The sequence below is a fragment of the Cylas formicarius genome, unplaced genomic scaffold (genome assembly GCF_029955315.1).
Source record: "Cylas formicarius isolate icCylForm1 unplaced genomic scaffold, icCylForm1.1 PGA_scaffold_6__28_contigs__length_40554024, whole genome shotgun sequence".
In the NCBI taxonomy this organism is placed as follows: domain Eukaryota; kingdom Metazoa; phylum Arthropoda; class Insecta; order Coleoptera; family Brentidae; genus Cylas; species Cylas formicarius.
In genome coordinates, this window is record NW_026844347.1 from 33,771,765 (window position 1) to 33,794,790 (window position 23,026).

The 23,026-nt window shown below is 32.8% G+C and overlaps 1 protein-coding gene across 1 annotated transcript; it reads left to right on the forward strand.

The window, feature by feature from the left end:
* The first annotated feature begins 195 nt into the window (after positions 1-195).
* Positions 196-21,743, forward strand: LOC132703206 (uncharacterized). Its single transcript, XM_060672331.1, has 8 exons — positions 196-748; positions 4,747-4,991; positions 5,436-5,593; positions 11,878-12,034; positions 12,091-12,331; positions 15,023-15,228; positions 15,279-15,466; positions 21,204-21,743. The coding sequence occupies exons 1-8, from the start codon at positions 196-198 to the stop codon at positions 21,346-21,348; spliced, it is 1,893 nt and encodes a 630-aa protein (XP_060528314.1). The 3' UTR covers positions 21,349-21,743.
* The last annotated feature ends 1,283 nt before the right edge of the window (positions 21,744-23,026 follow it).

Sequence of the window (23,026 nt, forward strand, 5' to 3'; positions counted from 1 at the left end):
GTGCCACCCGACGACAAACTCGCAATGGCCGCCGATTTCTTGTATTCACGATCAGCCCGTAGTCGAGAGAGCGTCTTCAGCATGCCCTAGATTGTACGTTCCAATTTAAACATGTGGCCGCGTCTATAGAGACCAATGAAAGTGTGACGTTTCGTGTTTTTGTTTTGCATCCTCAAACCAAAGACCCGTAGTATAATGTGTCGTTTAAGCTACTACCTCTTAATATTAGTGTGCGCGTTGTTTCGTGGTGTTTACGGTGCCAACGACACCGCGGAAGACGTGCCCTTGGAATCCCTAATCGATTTAACAGGCGGCAACGAACTGTGGACATCTTTGCTCACGAATTGCGAGAAACCGACTCTCGCCTGCGTCAAGACGAACGTCTACGACTACTTTAAGCAAACCCTCGATAACACTTCGGATATCGAGTTCACGAGTTACCTCAAGTTTTCGAAAAACGACGTCGACTACGGGAAGATAAGTAAGTCGTTCGGGAACGTCACGGACGATGAAGATTTTAGCGACGAAGATGAATCGCCTATAGAAGCAATGTCAAGGTCGCTGCGCGACGACTCGATGCAGTTCTTCATGACGCACGACATCGAACTCTCTCTACCCGACGGAATCTTCCCCAACAGCGTGGTCAAGATATCCCCCAGGTCGTTCGAAGACGAAGGGACGTTGGTAAAGTTCGATGTGGTGCCGGATAACAAGGGCGTCGAGGAAGGAAGACTGTTTAAAAAGATTAGTAAGTATGGCGGATAGATGGCGCACGCTGCGGCGTGACTAATTGGTCGGTTCGAAAGAGAGTACCGCCCGATTTGATTGACTTGGCGCGCAAGAATGTAGCCGATGTTACGCTTCGTCGGCGTCATATGGTGATGCGGAAGTAGGCGACGCCGATACGTTATCAATACGGTGTTATAAGGTCGAGCTTGTTTATGTTTGATATTAACGCGCGGTTTCGCCTTTTAGATTGACCATTGCAAACTCACTTTGGCCAACCACTTGGGATTTTCAGGTTTTTGAATAATTCAAGATTGCATTTTAATCTCCCTAAAAATCTGGTTGCAATTTTGAAAAGATTACAGCCAAACTGCGTTCAACTAGCAACATGGGATGGGATGAATTTTTATTGAAATTTCAGACAAATTTCTAGCTCATCTTTACAAGAGAATAAAAAGCATATTGAAAGTATTCCATGAATGAAGATTAACTCAAAAATGGGAGGAGTCTTTCTCCACAAAATTGCATCGTTGGTAAAAGTTTCGATAATAAATATAAGTAGACTAGACTATCACATAATTAAACCCTAGGAGATACCGATCACATTATCCCATGAGAAAGAAGAAATATATAGCTGAAGTTGCTGAAACTAAACTAACCAAAACGAGCACTTTTTCTCAGTTTTGGTTGGTTAATTCGAACATAGAAGAAACAAAATTAATTTTATCCGACCACTAAGGAAATTGGATTATATTTTTTTATATTGGTAACATCCCCACAAATCTCAATGAAGTTTTCAAAAGCAGTCAAATTGCTTTAAGATAGCAGAAATCTGTGTGACAAAACATGTCCATTTAAAATTCATCTAAATTAAAAAATAAACAAATTAATGAATTTTTATTGAATTGTTGGATATCAGCAAATTTTTACTTATCTGGAATAGAGAATAAGAAGCATATTGAAAGTATTCCATGAATGAAGATGAATTCAAACATTAAAGAAGTCTTTCTACACAAAATTTATTTTATCCATTCATCCAATCTTCATCGTTGGTAAAACTTTCGATAATAAATATAAGTAGACTAGACTCAGTTATCATATCACACATTATCCCGTGAGAAAGAATAAATATCTAGCTGAAGCAGTTAAAACTCAACAAACAAAAAATAATACTAACGATTTTGGTTGCTTAATTCGAACATAAAAGAAACAAAATTAATTTTATCCGATCATTAAGGAAATTGAATTATAAATTTTAATATTGGTAACATCCCCACAAATCTCACACAAAATTTATTTTATCCATTCACTAAGAAAATTGTATGATAATTTTCATCGTTAGTAAAACTTTCGATAATAAATATAAGTAGACTAGACTCAGTTATCATATCACATAATTAAACTTCAGGAGAAACATATCACATTATCCCGTGAGATAGAAGAAATATCTATCTAAATTGTTTTATAATCTTCACCTTGGAAAAGCTTTGCATAGTACACATAAGTAGACGAGGCTCAGTAGTGAAAATAAATCTCATTATGCCTTAGAAAGAAGAAAAATATAGATGAAGTAGTTGAAACTAAACAAAACTTCATATTTTCCAGATAATTCCAAATTTCAATTTAGCATCCCTAAAAGTCTGATTGCAATTTTGCCAGCCAAACTGCTAGGATCTAAAATCGGTGGGATAAAACTTTCCCAATTAAATAACAAATAATACCAAAATAACGAGTTCATATTGAGCTTTTGGATTTCAACCAAATTTGCAATTTTTCTATGCAATTTTAGATAATTCCAAATTTCAATTCAACATGTTCACAAATCTCAGTGAATTTTTAAAAAGCGGACACTATCAGGAGGACAAAATATCTACATTTTAGCTCCATTTAAATTTAAAAAAGAATAAACAGATTAAATAAATTTTATTCCATGAATGAAGATTAATTCAAACATACAAGGAGTATTTGTCCACAAAATTAATTTTATCCATTCAGAAAATTGCATGACAATTTCCGTCATTGGTAAAACTTTTGATAATAAATATAAGTAGACGAGACTCAGTTATCAAATCAGATAATTAAACCTCAGAAGAAACACAACACTCTGTGAGAAAAAGAAATATATATATACATTTAGATTAAGAGGTTGAAACTCAACTAACCAAAACTACCACTTACCATTTTTGTGAGTTTCAATTGATTAATTCAAATATAGAAGAAACAAAATTCATTGTATCCGATACCCTACAAATCAGAATGAAAGTTTCAAAAGCACAGAGTCAAATTGCTTTAAGCTAGCAGAAATCTGTGCGATAAAACATTTCCATTTTAAAGTCATTTAAAATAAAAAATTTTAGAGAATAAGAAGTACATTGAAAGTAGTGTGTGATTAGGGATTAATTCAAACAAGGGAGCATTTCTCTACAAAATTGATTTTATCCAATCCGGAAATTCAACGATGACAAAACTTTGCATAGTAAATATGAATAGGCTCAGTTGTCAAAACACAAATAAAACCTCAGTAGAAAAATATCACATTATGTCTGATTAAGAAGAAATATGTAACTGAAGAAGTTCAATATTTTTAGATAATCCAAAATTTTAATTTAACATACCCTCACATTTAAATAAAATTTTCAAAAGCTGAGTCAAATTTCTTTAAACTTGCAAATATCTATGTGAAAAATATTTCCAATTTAGATCCATTTAAATTAATAAAAAAAAACAAGTTAACAAAATTTTGCTGGGTTGTTTGAACAGATATTAAGACACCATATTGAGATTATTTGAAACATGGAAGGAGTCTTTCTCCACAAAATTAATTTTATTCAACCACTAATTGTATTATAATCTTCAACTTTGGTAAAATTTAGGACAGTAAATATAGGTAGACTATGCTCAGTTACTAAAACATAATTAGGGGAAACATGCCATGAGAAACCAGAAATATATAGCTGAATTAGTTAAAACTACCACTACGGATTTTTCTGGGTTCTTTTCGAACATAAAAAATTTCAATTTAACATCTCTTAAAACTGCTTTAAACTAGCAGGGATCTGTGTTCCAAAATAATTTCAGTTTAAATCAATTTAAAAAAATTAGGAAAAATCATAGAGTTGTTGCATTTGAACCAAATTTCTAAAGCATCTGAAATGGAGAATATAATTATGATGACCGTGCACACAAAAAAATTTAACTGTACATTAGGCGTTTTCTCTTCCATATACAACGTGTTACTTTGCCATTTATATTTTAATTATAATACAATTATTGAGATGAACTAGTAGATTAAATACCCAAAGTTTTAGTAATCGTTATAAAATTTTTTAAGTAATCGTGGATAGATACAATAGTTTATCAGATTTTTTGATTGTTGCCAACAAAGAAATAATTAATTTTCGGTTTATTATGACCCGGTTAAGGTGACTAGTCACATCCACGAGAATAATCGGGAAAAGGTTGGTGGTATGTCGATTTTGGTATCTGTTACACTGCATTTCAATTAAAACTGCAAAAACCGTTCTCTTTTTTTTTAAATCGTACACCATCGGGGACATTTGAAAGTGTTTAAGCGGATAACTGAACTTATTACGTTCTTTTGGTAGCGATTAAATTATATTAATGGCGGCGATCATAGTGGAATACCAAGTGATAATTACAAGTCATTTTGCTAATAATATCACAGAGGTAGGTAATCCATCATATCTATTATATATATATATATATATATATATATATATATATATATATATATATATATATATATATATATATATATATATATATATATATATATATATATATATATATATATATATATATATATATATATATATATATAGATATATATACAACAAGAAATAGGTAGAAAAAAACATATTATATTTCGTTACAAATACAATAAATATTATAAGTATAAAATTTTTGTGAAAAATTCGGAAATATTTCATTTTTTTTTCTCACAATATCTCATATTTAATGTTTCGCCGTACACGAAGTACATGGCATTAATTGTTGCAGGAAAATTTATCACCGAGAGATTGCTGTACGCTCTGCTAGCCATTCTTCTAGTCATAAAACTACTGGCCGTCAAGTTTCTCTTCCTGCTGCCGTTGATCGTTGGTGCCGCGACGGCCAAGAAGCTTCTGTTGAAGATATTGCTGTTCATTTTTCCCGCTCTTCATCACCTGTTCAAATTCTGCGCGTACTATCCCATCCAAGCGAAGTACCATCACCACAAACATCTGATATCGCACATACACGAGGCAAGCAGGTTTTTTCAGATAAATTCGTATTGAATTTAAAATATTTGCTTAATTTTGGAGGGTCGATTATACCGACAACTAAAATATATCCAAAATTAGCTTAAATTTTCTTAAATTTGATATGGCCCATTTTGGTCCATCATACTAGTATCTGGAATCCAATTGCTATTCAAATAGCGACATGCGGTAAGGTCAAGTTGTTAGAGAGAAAATATTCAAATGTCTAATTCTATTTAATTCTGCATAATTTGTATTCAAGCAACAGTTCTAGACAAATTATTTTTAATTTAGCATGCATCATGGCTCGTGATCTTTGTGATGTTTTTATAACTGCCTTGTTGAGGTCTAGTTCATTGGCGGACAAAGGCACTTGAACTTTGCAATAGGCAAATGGCGGACAAAACAATACAAGAATATATCGGTTTATCCTATGTTTTATTCTAGTTTCCTCATCACCATCACCATCCGCATCATGACGAGGGAGTTGAAGTGGTGGCCCCACACGAATACGGTCCCCCCGTCCATCACCACCACGAGAATGATGATTTTGATTTGGAGGAAGGCATAGTAGTGCCTGATAATGGAATACACTTTGGGCATGAGTAAGTTTAAGTCCATTGATTATTTGTATAGAGCACCTAATTTACAAGTGGCCGCTTCTGTAATGGGATTAGCTAAGTAACTTTTAAGCCATTAGATGCATAATGCAGAGGTGGACTAAAAAATATAGTGGGAAAGTCAAATTGCTTTATATCAGTATTTTATAAACAAAAAGGTTTTATAGAACTTGCAGTATCCAATTTTTTTTTCAAAGTTCACTTGCCTTGTCCAACATTGAAATGTTAAATAGGTCTTCAATGATTTGCCATTTCTAGATTATTTATAATTGATGTTATGAGCTAATGTAGCTTTTTTACGCATTTTTATAGCCTATAGAAAGCTAAGATTGAGAAGTTCAAACCGTTTTCTCGAATCTCGAAGCAATTCGGCAGATTTTAACTCAAAATTGAGGAAATTCCGATTTTCAACTGTTTTTCCTTCGAAAACAAGTAACAATTGATGTGAAATACTAATTATAAAATTAGCTTAGATTTTTGTCAATAATCTATAGAGGCATATATGTAAATACTACTTAAAATTTCAATGTTAGTGGAAGTAGTAAAGTATTTGGATTTTCTAAAATATTTGTTAGTCTACCTTTGATCATTTAATTCCGTTAATTTTAGGACAATATGCACCTAAATTCAAAAACATTTGTTTGAATTGATGGAGCATGGTCTGTCACAGTAAATCGAATGCTATGGAGCGATAGAAAGTGTTTTTCTGTATATATTTTGTCAACGCCCATGAAAAAACATCGTAAGAAAGAAAGAAGAGAAAAATTCAATTTGAATATTGATTTGATTACAAGATTGTTAGGAGGCAACCGAACCAACGTTATATATTGTATGTGGTGTTATTTCTCAAATTATTAAAACGATATCGCCTAAGTGAAATTTTGTAAAATTTGCTACAAATTTCCATAGGTAAAAATATGTTCTGAAACTTAAGAGACACAATTATATTTGCAATGCCTATTGATGTATGCAAAATTAATTTACCAATTGTTTAAATTGATGCGTTCATGATTAAGAGCCAATTGACGTATTGTCACAAAACTATGTCACCAACCGGTACATTTCTCGGGTTAAAAAAAATAACACAAATTTTCACAATCGATATATCATTCTTGTTTATGCCACAATAATTATTATCAGTAACCGTTTTCATTAACCTAATTGAAAAATAACAAAAAAATTGATTTAGGTCAAACGGTGTATTCAAAACAATTAAATTGGGTACCAGTTATTATCACTGAATAATATCCACTTGAATGAAGAGACGCTATAACTACTGTGCCGTTTTTTTTCAGAGGATCTTGGTTGAAGCAGGTTTTAAAAAATACCGCATTAAGAATTGGAAAAATTATCCTTTTCGGTGGTCGCAAATTGTTGCGATGGGCTTTATCGAAGTAAGAGTAGCAAAACTAATTTAAAGAATAGCTTGCACCAAAAAATTTGTTATAAAGCACTTAATAATTCAAAGTCGATTTTATTTTAAATGTCTGCCAAAATTTTCTCTACCAAATTTAGAATAGTTTAGAATTAGAGAGTTATTCAGAAATTCTTTTGGTTGAAGTGTTGTATTTCAAATTTTCTCATCACTTAGAGTAGCTCTTCGCATTATCTAATATTAATTTTCGGATATTAATCACAACGATTACATTATTTTCAGCCCATGGTTAATAGAATTATTTAAACGATTTGCTAGGAGATCATTCCGCTGGCTCATATATTTCGTTCCACAACTATTCAAGTCATCCGTGTTAAAGTAAGACTCGGAATACGTTAGATTTAGCGGTAGGGCCTTAGGCTATCTAACCCCACAGCACATTTACTAGCATATATAACGGTTATAACACCTTACTAGACTTGTGGTGCGGGTCTACACTTATCGATGGATATGATTTTGGTTCTTATTGCTCTAGACTTCATGAGGAAAGATTAAGCACGTTTTGAAACAACCAAAGTGTAATATTCGATTACTACTGTACTAGTAACTGTATTTATAAGGAAAATTTAACTTATAAACTTAGGTATAGTCTGGGTTCCCATAACAGTTTCCCACTGGAAAGTTGCCATAAATATCCCGCAGGATCACAATGGGGGAATAGATAAATAGATAAAAGTATTTCCTGTTCATTTCTTTGCTTTGAGCATCGTCTCTGCATGCCGACGAATAAAATGTCCGGATTTTAGTGAAAATTTTACAAAAGCTACGCTTGGTTATGAAATTTATTATTTTATTTAGTCACGTTAGTAAATAATAGGAGAATTTATTTTTATAAATGTCGAGACAGTGTTGTTATTGGCATAGTTACGACAAAAAAAAAAGAAAAATGAAAATAAAACAAAATTGTCATACAAAATTAAACATCCCAATATACTCATGGCCAAAGAGTTTCTTACTCTCTAGTGATAGGTTAGTTTTGTCAAGGAATCGACAAAATAGGCAATGATCTAATCATTTTGGCAAATCACAATGTCTCATCGGACACAAACAAGGGAAAAAGTGCAAATACAGGTTGTGGTACAGAATCATAAGACGACGATTCTGGAGAGACCATGTAGAGGGAATGAAGCAGAGCTGGGCAAATTGGACAAAAGAGAATAGATAAAACACAAAAAGACATCCTGGCAAACCTCCTAAAAGATGGCTAAGACTGAACCCCTGAAAAAGGAGTTTGAAACAAGACTATGAATGGGATAAAAAGGAAAAAAAGTTTAAAGAAAGGCCACACTTGTCGACAAAAACTATTTGATATGGAATTGTTGAAAGATTAGACAGAAAGGCATAAAAACTGAAAACATCTAGTATATTAGCTGGATAATTTAACACCAGATAAGATTGGTTGACATATAAAAAAATTACATATTTTCCATGTAATAGATGCCAAACATCGACAGCACACTAAAGAAACGTTTTGATATTGGAATAGATTTTGGAAAGTTACTATCAGTTGGTGACATTTATCGTCAGGCCCAATGCGTATCTATAAATTTCGTAACAGTAACGTACATCATCAAATCATAAAGCACAGTCATCGGTGGTTTCCACCTGCTTCTGATGCGATATCACGCATACATCAACACCCGTTTTATCAATCGCGGGGAAGTCGCTTTCTTCTTCAGTACCGGTTCTTATGGACACGACAATATTTATATACGATCATTATATCCGCGTTACCATTAATAATCCTGTTTGGGATGAGTTTGCACCGGAACTAACACATACGAAACATATACACGGTGTCGCATAGTGGACGTCCTATTAGATATACTCTGCGGACATAAAATATTTCTATTTTTGCTTTCTACATGAACACTTTGCTTAGTTAAAATTTGCGCTCTTAAAAGAAATTAATTTTTATTACATACGCAGAGTGAATCGAGCACTACCATATAGAAGTTTTCTAATTCGTTGTATCACTTACTGTATCCTACGTATACCATGTTTTAATTTTCGTGTCTGATTTTTGATAGTATGATATCCTTAAAATCTTTAGGCGTCAAAGTTTTATTTTTGTATTGTAGCTCTGTCCATTAGATTATGAGACGTTAACCTGTTGTCACGCTAGGCGAGTGACTATTGTAGTTAAATTTCTATGTGACTTATATATATCTTGATATACTTACTGCTTTGTGACATGCAAAATTACTTAGAATATAAACAAAGTAGAATATGGATCTATAGTTATTATAATTATAAATTCTAGTTATTTGTACATTTTTAGCCCTTTGCGTAATACCTGGGGTAAAATGGACCGCTTAAAAATTGTAAATTATAACCGAATCATAATTAATTTATTGATAGTGTCATTTTTTGGATAATTCTATGGCTTTAGCTTAAAGTCAGAGCCTTCGAAAATCTTATAAATACCAATAACAAATTTTTTAATCGATAGAAAAATAGTTACTAATCAGTAACCTTTTTTTTTATTTAAACTTTTTAATACATAATTATAATTACGATTACGACGGCCAGAAGCTCGCCAAAGTTTGGGTAAATTTAGTTAAAGTTAGTCAAAAATAAAATAAAAAAGTGCTCCGCCTTGCCACACCTTCCCCTATGTAGTACCCCATATTTTTGCCTGTCAGGTCAAAAAACAAAGCCCTTCGAATAACTAGCGAAAGAATCACCCAAAAAATAATAATTGAGAAGGGGAACTTCTCATAAGGTAGAAGCCATTGAACCTCACAAGAGCAACTGCAAGATGTCGTGTAGCAACTCATATTCAATTATTAATTCATTATTGAAGTAAAAGTACTCAACTTCTATTTTCATTCATATTTCATTCTTCTATTTCTATTTTACTTAATATAGTCACGTCTCTGGTAAATTCCATACTATTTCCACAAAAGTCACTTAAAAAACCTGACAGGCAATATTTATTCCAATTACATTTCAATGATTCATTCAAGGATACAAGAGGAGTCTCAGATTTAGGCAGCGAATGGCATCCGCATAGTTTATTAGTTTTGGTTAGTAGTAATAGTAAGATCTCTCTTGTGGAACCCATCTTCCATTATTTATATATGCTGTGCTAAATGTACACTCTTGGAAAGTGTACACTTTTACCGTAAAATGGGTACATTTCCCAAAAAGTTAGGTATCTGTGAACTGAATATTATGTCTATGTACATTTGCCGGCAAATACTCTTACATTCATGTTTTAAGGAAAATTGGAATACAAATAAATTAAAAATGTTTTTGCAGTAAATACAAAAGGCTTTAATAACGAAAAATATTTTCATTAAAAAATGTAAATGACAAACAAAACATACTTTTCTTTGCAAATTATGTAATTTGTCGAAGGTTGTAATCCCAATATTCATAAATAAAATTTTCTTCCTATTATAACATACCTTTCTTTATTATGACAGTGAAATTTTATAAAACTATAAAGGGTCATATAGAAATATCAAAATGAAAAAAGTTTTATTTATTTGAGCAAAAATTGCTATTGTGGCACTTGAAATTACATAATATTCCACCATTTTTACAACTGCATTTTTTTTATGAACATGTTCTTGTACAGATACATATTTTAAAATCTTGATCACCAGTAAGGGACTGCGTTCCTATAATTTCTCTTACTGATTTCTCAACATCTTGAGGAACCTATTCGTATCATATAAACTTTCGTTCGCAAATGGCGAATTCATGTCTGGAAAAAGATTGTTTTAAACTGTCTGTTTAGTTCCTAATTTATATAAATTTTTATCTTCATCTCTAGGCAAAACAACGCAAATCAATTGGTGGTGAATTGGCTGTGTGTACTCTTTCTAGTAATTGCTCTAACTCTTCTTCTGTTTTCAGCTGTTCAACAGATTCCATAGGTAAATTTGATGTTTTCAAACCTAATTTCATTCTTGTTCCGTATAAAGTTTTATAGGGAGTTTGCTTTATACCCTCATGAAAAGCTCTATTTTTCATCAGTTGAACAAATAACATAATAACATTAAATTATAGCAGAGCACTTGCACGAAATGTGTAATGTGATATAGCAGCTACTTAACTAGCCGAAACGGTAGTTCGGGTACCACTACAAATGCGCATGCGCACCACTTCACTAGCACTTGCGATTTCGTATTTTATATGTTCACATTTACCAACACGACATGACCATTGTGAATCCAATGCACATTTCCCTTATTTGAAATTGTAAATGTTAGTTGAATGCACATTACCCAAACGAGGAGACAAATGTGCACATTTAACCTAAAATATGTACATTTGCGACAATATCCACTTTTACAATATCTTAATAACGTTCTTAATAATATGGGCGCTATTTTGTACCTGCAGTAAAAAACTTTATTTTTACTGAGAGGAACGTCACCTTAAGTATCGTCTCGTCTCCAGACGAGGCAGTAAGTATATGAAAGGTCAGTCCAGCAGAGCAATCAATTTTAAAGGCCGCTTTTGTAATTTGCATTGACTTTTTTTAACGTGGACATCAGTTACTGCTTGATTGATTCCTTGATTTTAGACGACTTTTGTTGCAAATTTTTCCTAGATAATGACGATTTCTGAATTAGGAAGTTTTTTGACATGGGAAAATTGAATTTGTTAAGTTAATTCTTATTCTTGAAAAGGGCTCTAGCCGCATGTCTTTTCTCATTGTCAAAGGATAAAATAAAATTTTGATACCCCGTATCTCGAAAACGGAGCATTTTAGACCACATGCTCATAGCAACTTTTTATCTCAGAAATCCTTCAACCTGTAAAATATCGGACGCTTATTAAATAACACTCTATATAACACCGCGATTATAAATTTTAGCTCTATATCTCACCGTCGTGATCCTACTCGATTCGAAAACGAATTGGAACCTTGGGGTAGCCACGAACATTCACCTGTAAGGAGATATCGACCGAAAAGACCCCTCACCAATTCCGAAATCGATCGTATGGTAGCAAAAGCGGAAAGGGAAGCTTTGGTTAGTTTAAACTCTAACAAAAATGACACCCTCCAGCAAATAATCGATTTGTTCAGATTAAATCGCGACTTCAGAAAGAAAAACTACGGATACGGGAAGAGAATTTTAGACTGCAGGAGCAACTCAATCAAGCGTTGAAGTTGCAGGAGAAATTGAAGCAGCAAGCGGCCTATCTGCACGCCAAACTACCCCCTCAGTTGCCTCCTGGATCTGGTACGTTTCCTTATCGAGGGGACCCCGTCGCAGACTATTATCCAAGAGGATCTTCGGTGGATACTGTCGCTTCTCACAATTTAGGTAAGTGTTCAGTTTTTATAAGCGAGGAGTACAAAAAAGTGTACAGTAATAAAACCTCATTAGGTACGCAAAAGGACCACAGAGTTGTTTTGCATTGATTTTATTTCAAAATTCTTTCTTGGTTAGTTTATGGGCCTCGCTTATTACTATCTTACCAACGCTGAAAATGGTTTGCCAAAGGCGTCCTTGTAGGATAGCCGTAAAGAGGCTATAATTTTTTGACATGAACATGCTCCTATTTTTTATTAAATATTATAAATACAATATACAGAAATTAAATTATAAAAAATATAATATTCTTTGCCTTTTGAGACACTGTCATTTCCGCGTAATGTTATACTTACAGAAAAATGCATCAGTAGTCATGTTGGACAGGTTTTCGGCAGTTCTCTGGTGTTACTACCTCAATGACTTGATCGAACTGTAACTTAAGGTCTGAATGTCATGTTGTGTTTTGCTACAAATCCTTGGTGTGGCAGTGTGCGAAACACAAGTTGCACTCAATAAGTCACTACCCAAATTTCTTGGTAAACAATTTTCTAATTCATGAAAGTAAATAACATTTTTCAAAGAAAGCATAACACATTTTTGAATGAAATTACATAGCCCGGTGGATAAACGCTGTTTTGGGCGAAACGAACCACTTTTCGATTGGTCTGGATCGGCATTAGAACAAAGCATTCCAGGAGCCGGTGGCCTACGATGTACTCGCGAGGCCGGGTCACCTGCCTACTATGTTACATCGTAATACCGAACAATAATAGTCCTCTATTAATCAAATTTTTTAAAATTTCATAATTTAGTGGCTAACCAGTCGATAATTTATCGTTTTTCCCAAAATGGGAATCGGTAGAAGTTATTTTCAAAAATCCCTCTTCGTGTTCAATATGGACGATTATTTTTTCGTGAATGCACTTTAATAATTATTGACAGGCCTGCCATGGAAGCTCTCATCAAGATAAAAGATTGTCTTTAGCCAAACTTTTGATTTTAGTATTTTCTCCTTTGCACATTTCTTTCCAATTTTGCAAAAAGTTATCTAAAAGTTGCAAGGTTCAAAATTATTTTTTTTAGACATAGAACTGTCTACAGGATGTCCCAATTTTGCATTATGCACAAATTTATCCCATTTAACAGACCCCCCATCTTTAATGTTATCTTTAACGTTATCCATAAAATTCAGCTGAAAAAGTGGTCACTATGTATACCTGTTTTAAGTGACACCACTGTTGCTGTCTCTGAAACGGTCAGAGTTACAAAAAAGGAAAAGTTGGCACACCTAAATCTATTTGGTCGACACACACTTTAAAGGGAAAAGTCTTGTAATTTTTTTACCATGCATCATGGCATCTTTCAAATTTGAATCCCACGTTTCGCAAGCTAACGTCGTCCTTACTTAAAACTCTATAAAACTTAAAACATAATCGATAAAATCGCTTAATTTTCACAAATCAGCCTGTAGGTATTTCATAAACTAAAAGGAACTTTATTCAAATTTAGCTCATCTCGTAGCTCTTGCCATTTCGGAGATAGCAATGCCATTTCAAAGGACATCCTATATAGTATCATGGCGGGTGGGAAAAACATGGTCACCCTGTACTTAATGTGAAGAGTTCGAAAGCAAAACTCCCACAAACAATAAAATAAAACGCTTCGTGTAATTTGTCACGTTCGCAGCGAACAAGATCTGCGAATGACAGTCGATTTGAGGAAAGCGTGCTTCAATTTGTCACGCGAGTAACCGCAGAACACGTTCTTTGCCTCGCGATGAAACCGAACCACATGAAAGTGGAATAAATGGTACTTAGCGTGAATAAAATCTAATTATTATTTCGGGTATTTAGCGCGACTCTTAGCCGAATAAGAAATGTTCATTTCTTCTCGAAAATATGTTTCTCATTTTCCATAAAGGTTTTGATTGATTTTGACAAATTTTAGAGAAAATTACATTTTTCTATTGAGGCCCTCTAGCGGATGACTTACAAACTTTTAAGTATATTATGCAACAAGTGTGGTAAAAAGTTTAGAGAAGGGGGTAGAAAAAATATTGTTTCCAGTTTTTTTTGTCACGGGTTTTCAAGAAATTTCATTCCGAAAGCTGTATGATCAGCGATCTCCAAGATATAGTTGCTTACTTCTCTTAAATTTAAGTCGGGAACGTATAAAGAGTGCATAAAGTAACAACAAAAAGGCCTTCTTTAGCTGTAATCTTTTGTAAATTCTACTGCCCGTTTTTATTTATTATTAATTTTTATGAATCATTTGAATCTAAATTTTTTTTGTGGCATATAACATTACCGCTATATAGGGAATCTAAATTCTTTTAAAAAACATATTGTACTATTAAAAAAGTAAAAAAATGTTGAAACAGATAAAGAAAATATATCTGTATCCTGTGTTTAATGCGTCTTTTTCTGCATTTACGCTTTTTTTTCTTTTGCATTTATGCATTATGCTTTATTGCATTATATTATACTATATTTATTCTTAAGAGAGAGTTTGTTGTGTTTGTGTCCAAAAAAGGTAGACAAATAAATTAATAAATAACAATGTAAAATAAATAAAATATAACAAAAATAAAGATAATACCTATCAGAGGCAAACAGAGGGCTTATTTTAAAGGTTGTTTCTCGTTCACGAGAGAGTCTTCTTTAAATTAAAATTCAATAATAATTTTAACATTTATTTTAGGTAACAAAGAATCGCCAGTATATGTTCCCCAACATCATGTGTTAACCAAACCAGTGGGTAATATAAGAGAATCAGAGAAGTTTGATAGTCAGCACAAGACACCTTTTAAACCTTCAACACAATTGGCGAATAACAACGTTCCGCAATATTCCCCGGAATATTCAACGTCCGCTGCTCCAGTATCACTCAAACCCAAACTTGAAAAGGTAAGAAGCATCCTCTTTAGAATTGTATCAGTAAATTACCACTGATGTAGGAAATATACCAAGCAGCATCTATAACCTACGATCCGTTCTACACCCCAATATTGGAAAAAGTGGATAGAATATTCAATGGTCTCGGTTACAACGAAGAGCCATGCAAGGAACGTTTAATTTGCAGCATGTACAAAAACCCCAGCAAATTCAGCCCGCACAGCAATCTAATTTCTGCCGAAATCAGCAGGTAAATGTCGTTTCATTCCATTCCATATTAATTACGTTATATATATTGAAGAACAATTTGTAAAATCCAACTAAGTAAAGTCCTTATTCAGTAGACTTCCTATCTTGCTCCACATTGGGATATTTATTTACATTTTAAGTATGAGGTTGTCTAATCTTGGTTAGCCAACTGGTCATATGAAGTAGGTAATTCACAGTCTGAGCATCTAATTTTGAGTACTCAAAGGCTCCATCTGAGCGAAACTTGCAAGCAAGCAATTATCTTATGAATTCACACATTTACATTTTAAGTTTGAAGTTGTCTAGTCTTGGTTAGCCAAATGATTATATGAAGTAAGTAATTCCCAGTCTGAGCATCTCATTTTGAGTACTCAAAGGTTCCATATGAGCGAAACTTGCAACCAAGCAATTATCTTATCAATTCACACATTTACATTTTAAGTTTGAGGTTGTCTAGTGTCTTGGTTAGCCAAACGATTATGCGAAGTAGGTAATTCACAGTCTGAGCGTCTCAGTTTGAATACTCAGAGGCTATATCTGAGCGAAACTTGTAAGCAAGCAATTATTTTATCAATTCACACATTTACATTTTAAGTTTAAGGTTGTCTAATCTTGGTTAGCTAAATGATTATATGAAGTAGGTAATTCACAGTCTGAGCATCTCATTTTGAGTACTCAGAGGCTCTATTTGAGCAAAACTTGCAAGCAAGCAATTAACTTATCATTTCACACAACTACCTCGATCAGATACCAAACGCAAAATGCTTCATTTAACATGTTTCCAAAATTCTTCCGATTTTGGTTTCGACACTCACTTGTATTTTTTCTAAATTAACAAACAAATGTCATATAAAAACTGAAAAATCGAGATAACTTTGTGCTCAATACGACTTTTTTTCCGGTTTTGCTTTATATCACCTTCTCTTTACGGCCATTTCTCCGAAAGCGGCCGTTCAGCAAAACAGTGACGAAAATTGAAATCCGCCGGGACGCTTACCTTGACCGCGAGTGAATTTACTTTAGAAAATATCCCGGTTACCTAGTCGGCGTTTTATCGAGTTGACGCGAGAAGAATTCGTTAACGCTACCGAGCGGACAAAATAAAAATTTTCTTTGATGCGAAAAGTGCATTTTCAAGCGACTATATTTAATTAGATATTAATAACAATAATGATAATAATAATCTTTATTACAAATTGTGTTAGTATATTACAAAATACAAAAGCTCAACGGAAAATAGCTTCTAATACCATACTATACAATAAACCAAATATTAAAATTCTTACAGTATTATTTTGAGTAGAGTTCTAATTCTATCAGAAGTGTCCTAATATTTCTTTTAAACCTTGTCAAACTATTTATTTCTCTTGTGCAATTTGTTATAAAATTTTCTACACATATAGTATGGACTCTTCTCAGTTAGAGTTAATCTATGTATTGGGTAACTTACATTTCGCGTTCTAGTGTTGTACGTATGAGGTGATACATACAGTTCGAAATATTCCCGGTGTTTAAAAAAGAAAATGAGTGACTCATAAATGTAGACACCGTATACTACCATGAAACCTTCCATCTGAAAAATTCATCGACAATTCACAATTAATCTTTTTAATTAGCCTTATAACTCTCTACTCCTACAAATAATTTTTGTACTGCGCTGTGCCCTCCCCAAAAAATAATGCCATATTTTAAAATGGACAGAAAATTGGCAAAAGATAAAATATTTGTTGTATTGTGGTGCATGTACCTTCTAACTGCTCTAATTCCATAACAAACAGAATTTAAACTAACAATATGCCCATTCCAGTCCGCAAATTCATCTATATTTACTCCTAAAGACTTCACACTATCTACTATATTGATAATATGCTTATCACATTCCACATAGGGTGGTTTATGCAATTTAGCCTGCTTTTTTTCGAAACAAAATAGCGTGTGACTTATATTTATTTAAAATTAATTTGTTTTCGTTAAACCAATTGTCGGCTTTTCAAAACAACTTACTAGCACTGTTCAGAATCATTCATAACACACAATGCTTTCACTATTTACACCTGTAATCGAATAGATGTCATTTATATATATTATAAATAGAATCGGTCCTAGTATACTGCCTTGTGCGATACCATATAAGCATTCTTTAGATCGTGAGTAGTGAGGGCGTCTATTTTTCATAATTTTGACAGAGTTTCTCCCTTTTTTTTATTACGCAGATGTTCATTTACATTTATTTTTCTGGTTGCGATATATTATTTGTTTGGATACTATATTTGTTCTAGTATTTTGTTTCCTTTATGTTGCTGTACTAACGGAGATATCATTTCATTTTTTCTGCATTAATAATTTATCATATGACTGAATTACAATTGCAGATCGGTGTTATATAAAAATGTTTTTTTAATTACGAAAATAATTAATAAATAAATAATTGACGTATATTGTGATAAACAGATGGAAGTAAATTAGGTTTTTTCAAAAAAAACTTTCACAGGCTTCAGAGCTAAACTGAAACTAGTTTGCAATCTACTCCGTACCTACTTATATACCACCCAAAGAAAATGAGTCCGAACACAACTTTACAGTTGCCACATATCAAAAGTTCTAAACAATGACAATGTTAAAACCGGCTACAAATATATCTTCGACGCGTCAAAGATAAAATTTCGTTTGAGACACCAGGAGTTTACAGCATTCTGTGAACATGCGAAAAACAATACATAGGAGTGACAGCACTTGCCGAACATATTTACCCAAACTTAAATTCTTCTCCAACAAACTTAACCGCTGCACAGGTCTTTACCTTTCACCAATTTTTAATTCTCTCCTTTAGCTCGGCCACCCTCAAACAGTATATAAGGAAGTGCAAACCAGTTTCAGTTAAACTCTGCATGAGGAATCAAGACGATTTGCAAATAGTGTTGTTATAAAGAGACAGTTTGTGGTGGTAGCAGGGTGAATGAATCAGCCTTCTATGGTCCATATTTCTAGGGCTAATCCTTAGATCCTTAGATGAAAATCCTACACATCAAAACTCATCGAAGATTGCGGTAGTTTCCCTAGAAAACTTCCCAAAAGCAATTCCTTGCATCTTGCATCCTATTTTAAGAATTTGGAAAATGTTGTAAAGAAACAATTCATTTCGTTATCGATTAACAATAAAAGATGCAATCAACGGATGCCTTAAATTCGATGAATTTTCGTTCTATTTTAAATTCAGTTATTACATTGCGTTTGTCAAGTAACTAACAAATATCCCGTACATATTGCTGCGTTTAGAACAATAAGTTTAATAGATTGTCAAAAGCTCATAGAAGAGAATAAATAAGAACTAAAAATTCCGATTTTCACGAAATTATATATATATATATATATATATATATATATATATATATATATATATATATATATATATATATATATATATATATATATATACCTGCTACTATATATATCGAAAAATAACAAGAAAACCTTAATTAATGTTGTTGTGAGAATTTCAGTTTAATAATGGTCTAATTGATCATTAAGCAATACATCAGAATGTCTTATTTTGTCAATCTCCATGGCTTCCAATAAATTTAATTTTCTACTTTTTGTGGCTGTATGTAAAATATCAAAATTGTCGTCAAAAATGTGTTTTTCTGTGTTTAAGTTGTAGCATAATTAGAATCTAGACTATTGTTTTTAAACACTCTTTTATGTTCGTTAATGCGTTTCTTGAAGGATCTACCTGTTTGTCCAACATAAATTTTAAGAGAAGATCCGCATTTCAACCTATACACACGTGATTTTTGAGATTTTGGATCTTTCGTTTTATTGTAAACCCATTGATGAAACAAGATTTATTACATTGCTTAATAGTATCTTTAGACCAAAATTATTTTGAATTTAATGAAGAGATTTACATCTCTAAGGAAGGTTTGATTATTGAAAAGCCACTCCAAACAACTCCTTTGTTAGCCGAGATTTTTTGGAAAATATCATACTAGAACATCCTTTAAGTAAAAGTTTTCTATGGTGGTATAGATACCTGGATGATATCTTTGCTTGCTTTGTTAGAACGGACCTTAACTCATTACATAACTGTTTCGAAAACGCAACACAAATTAGATTTTTCCATTTACCATAAACCTTCACACACTGAGACAGTCATACATAACAGCTCAAATCTCCCTTATACACAAAAATGGCTGCATTTCACTCTTTTATACACAGATTTCTTAATTCGCCACTCTCAACACGAAAATTACAGCAAAGAACTTAATATCATTAAACAAATTGCATTGAACAACGGCAACAATCCGTCGATTATCGATTAAATTGTAAATAAAAAACAAATCCAGACAACAGTTAACTATATTTATCCGAAACCCAATACAGAACACGAACAATTTAAAACAATTACATACATAGGAGAACCAAGTGAAAAAGTTTCAAAACATTTGTCAAAATGTGGTTTAAAAATAGCTTTCAGAACTAACAACACAATAGGAAAGTTTAAAAACAATATAAAACGAAATGTACAAAATCTCAAAAATCAGGTGTCTACAGGTTGAAATGCGGATCTTGTTCTAAAATTTATATTGGACAAACAGGTAGATCCTTCAAGAAACGCATTAAGGAACATAAAATAGCGTTTAAAAACAATAGTCTAGATTCCAATTATGCTACACAGAAAAACACATATTTTACATACAGCCACAAAAAGTAGAAAATTAAATTTATTGGAAGCCATGGAGATTAACAAAATGAGACATTCAAATGTATTGCTTAACGATCAATTAGATTTAAATACGTCTCCTTTATTGAACTTAAATTCTCACAACAACCTTAATTAAGGGTTTATGGTCATTTTTCGGTATATATAGTGGCAGGTAGTTTGTAAATATTACATTTGATAAAGACACGGTGTTTTGGAAACAATTGTCACGTCAAAATATATAATTTCGTGGAAATTTGAACTTTTAGTTCTTATTTATTGTGTTAAATGGATTTTCATCAAGTAAAAGCCACCTCAGTTCAACTTATAGAAGAGAGTGAAGTTATTATTCTTGTATCTATGGGGTATGGGCCTTGGTGATAATACTTATTATAATTTTGCTCAGTGCCCATAATGATGCGTATGTGCGAGTCAAAACTCGCTTTCAACCAATAAGATCCATTATTTTAAATCTCCCTTTCAACCAACAAGCAGGGGTTTTTAATCAACGAGACCGTGAACAATTCTCAATTCAAAAGTTTTCAATTTGGATGTTCCATTTTTTCAGCAGTATTTTGTTAAAACATGCCATTAAAATGTAAGAAACAACGAGCTAAAAGTGTAAAGGTCAGTTTGTTTTTGTCAATTATAGGTAGACATTGCCAACACATAACTCACATGCATTATTGCATCTCATTTCAATTATTAGGAAGCACACTCTGAGTGTCCAAGCCTCCATCTCCGCGTGACTTGAAAATCTTTGTAAATCGTCGTCGAAAATATTGTTTTAAGCTAGTTCGATATCTATTGGAGCTAACCGACGTAAACAACTAACTTCTGTAAACGAAATTTAAGTTACGATGGGAACTGTGCCTTTCTAAAATGAGTAGTTAACTTAATTTGTTATTATTCTTTATTAACAAACAGTTTTAGGTATCGAACTTAGTATGCACTCTACGTTACAGGGTATTTTTTTAATTTAAAAGCATTTTTATATTGAAATATTTCAGATAACATGATGTGTTAAAAATTTTTTCAGAGACGCAACTGAACTTAAGAAACCAACAGCAACAAACTCAGCCGTCATCAGGTTCTACAAATACGTTCAATCAGCTCGAGATGGACAAGATGGTCGCGATTGTTTAAGACTTTATCCGGCCTGTAACATTAACACTGAGCTATAACCAAACTGTCTTCTGTGAAACTGGTTCGCAACTAAATCATAGCAACACTATTGGTGTATCGAGAATAATGTTTTCAATTGTTCGGCTGGTTCCTTTTTGCAGTATTCAAATTTGTAAATGATGTTTTCTCTCGAACATAACGTTGCAAAAAATAATACAAAAAATAAATGGCCCTACATTTTCGAAACTAACAGAAATTTGGCAACTTTTTTATAATTTTACTTTTATCGTAACTTGATCCCTGGCTGATCTAGCAATACTGTCTTCTGAATCAGTTTTGGTTAGTTTGGTTGGTCCCAATATGACGACACTAAATATCACGCCACTGGAAGAACTGTTTTGTATGCTCTTCTACTGTTTCGCTGTAAAATTTGCTTCCTTTATTTAACTTTATTGAAGACCATTTACTTTTCATTAAGTATAATTTAACTTTAGAACTAGTACCGATTCGCTTTAATTATAAAAATTATTTACGCACGTATTCATAGTTGTTATCTTTGCATATTCTTAATTTTTATTTATCGATGTGCCAAAAATTCCTATCTATAAATTGTACTAGTTAATTTAAGTGTTAGTGACGTGTACATTTGCTCAATAATTTAGAAATGTTTAATTGCCACCTAACGGTGGAGTCAATTGAGTTGTTCTAGTTCGCAAAAGTTGTATAGCAGTTTATGCACGTGAATTATTAGACAATAGAGGACTGCGGTGACGGGTTCGATTAGGATTTTTGCTCCTTTTGTTTAATAATTCATTCTATTAATATTTATTTACTGTCCGATCACCCGTTAATTTATTTATTTATTTATTTTGTATGTAGTGTTATTTATTGTAATAAATGAACGTTTTTGTTTAATAAAATAAAAAATAATTAAGTGTATCTGATTTGCCAACCTACGATTTTTCTATATAATACTTCCTACAGTATCTACGGCGATTTGCTAATGTATCTTCCAAATATATTAGCCAAAAATGAGTAATAACTTCTCTTTATAACACAGGAGAGCCCTGTAACCCTATACTTATACTTATCACACTTACAGTACTGTGCCTCAGTAGTAAAAGTAGCAATAATATGATTTACTACCATTTGAAAGATAAAATGCTTTTGGAATTTTAGCAATAAAACAGTTAAATGGATTTTGGTTTAAAGCAATCTCTATGGGTGGTGTGGCTCTTCGGCATATGCCAACTGAGTAGGAATAAGTAAGATCAGACCTACTGAACGCTGAGCATCACCTATAGTTACGTATTAGAAAAAGTGGTGCGATAAAGGGCATTTGACTCACGAGTTTTTAATAAACGAGTGAGTTAAAAAGTTTTTTTACTCCGGTCTGTAAAATACCTAATTACAAACCGATCTAGCATGCGGGAAGTGTCACTTTACCACGTCAGTTTCGTTTCCCACAGATCCGACCCACTTCGGACATTTCCGGGATTTTACCGCACGGGCTTGGGACCAATCGGATGTTTTCGAAGATATTTCCCACGCTCTGAAGTTTGACGTTTGTTTATTCTGACGGTAATGTCAGTAAATGTTTGTGTTGTTTCGCGAAAATGTACACAAAAATTAACGGTCGTAGAAAAAGTATAGTATGCAACACGTGCGGTAATAGTATATTATGCGAGTTTTTAATAAACGAGTGAGTTAAAAAGTTTTTCTACTTCCGTCTGTAAA

Bases quoted from the DNA above. Each gene is read 5' to 3' on its own strand.
- LOC132703206 (XM_060672331.1), top strand. From the start codon at position 196: ATGTGTCGTTTAAGCTACTACCTCTTAATATTAGTGTGCGCGTTGTTT. The intron at 749-4,746 runs GTAAGTATGGCG...TAATTGTTGCAG, and splicing joins AAGACTGTTTAAAAAGATTA to GAAAATTTATCACCGAGAGA. The intron at 15,467-21,203 runs GTAAATGTCGTT...AAATTTTTTCAG, and splicing joins ATTTCTGCCGAAATCAGCAG to AGACGCAACTGAACTTAAGA.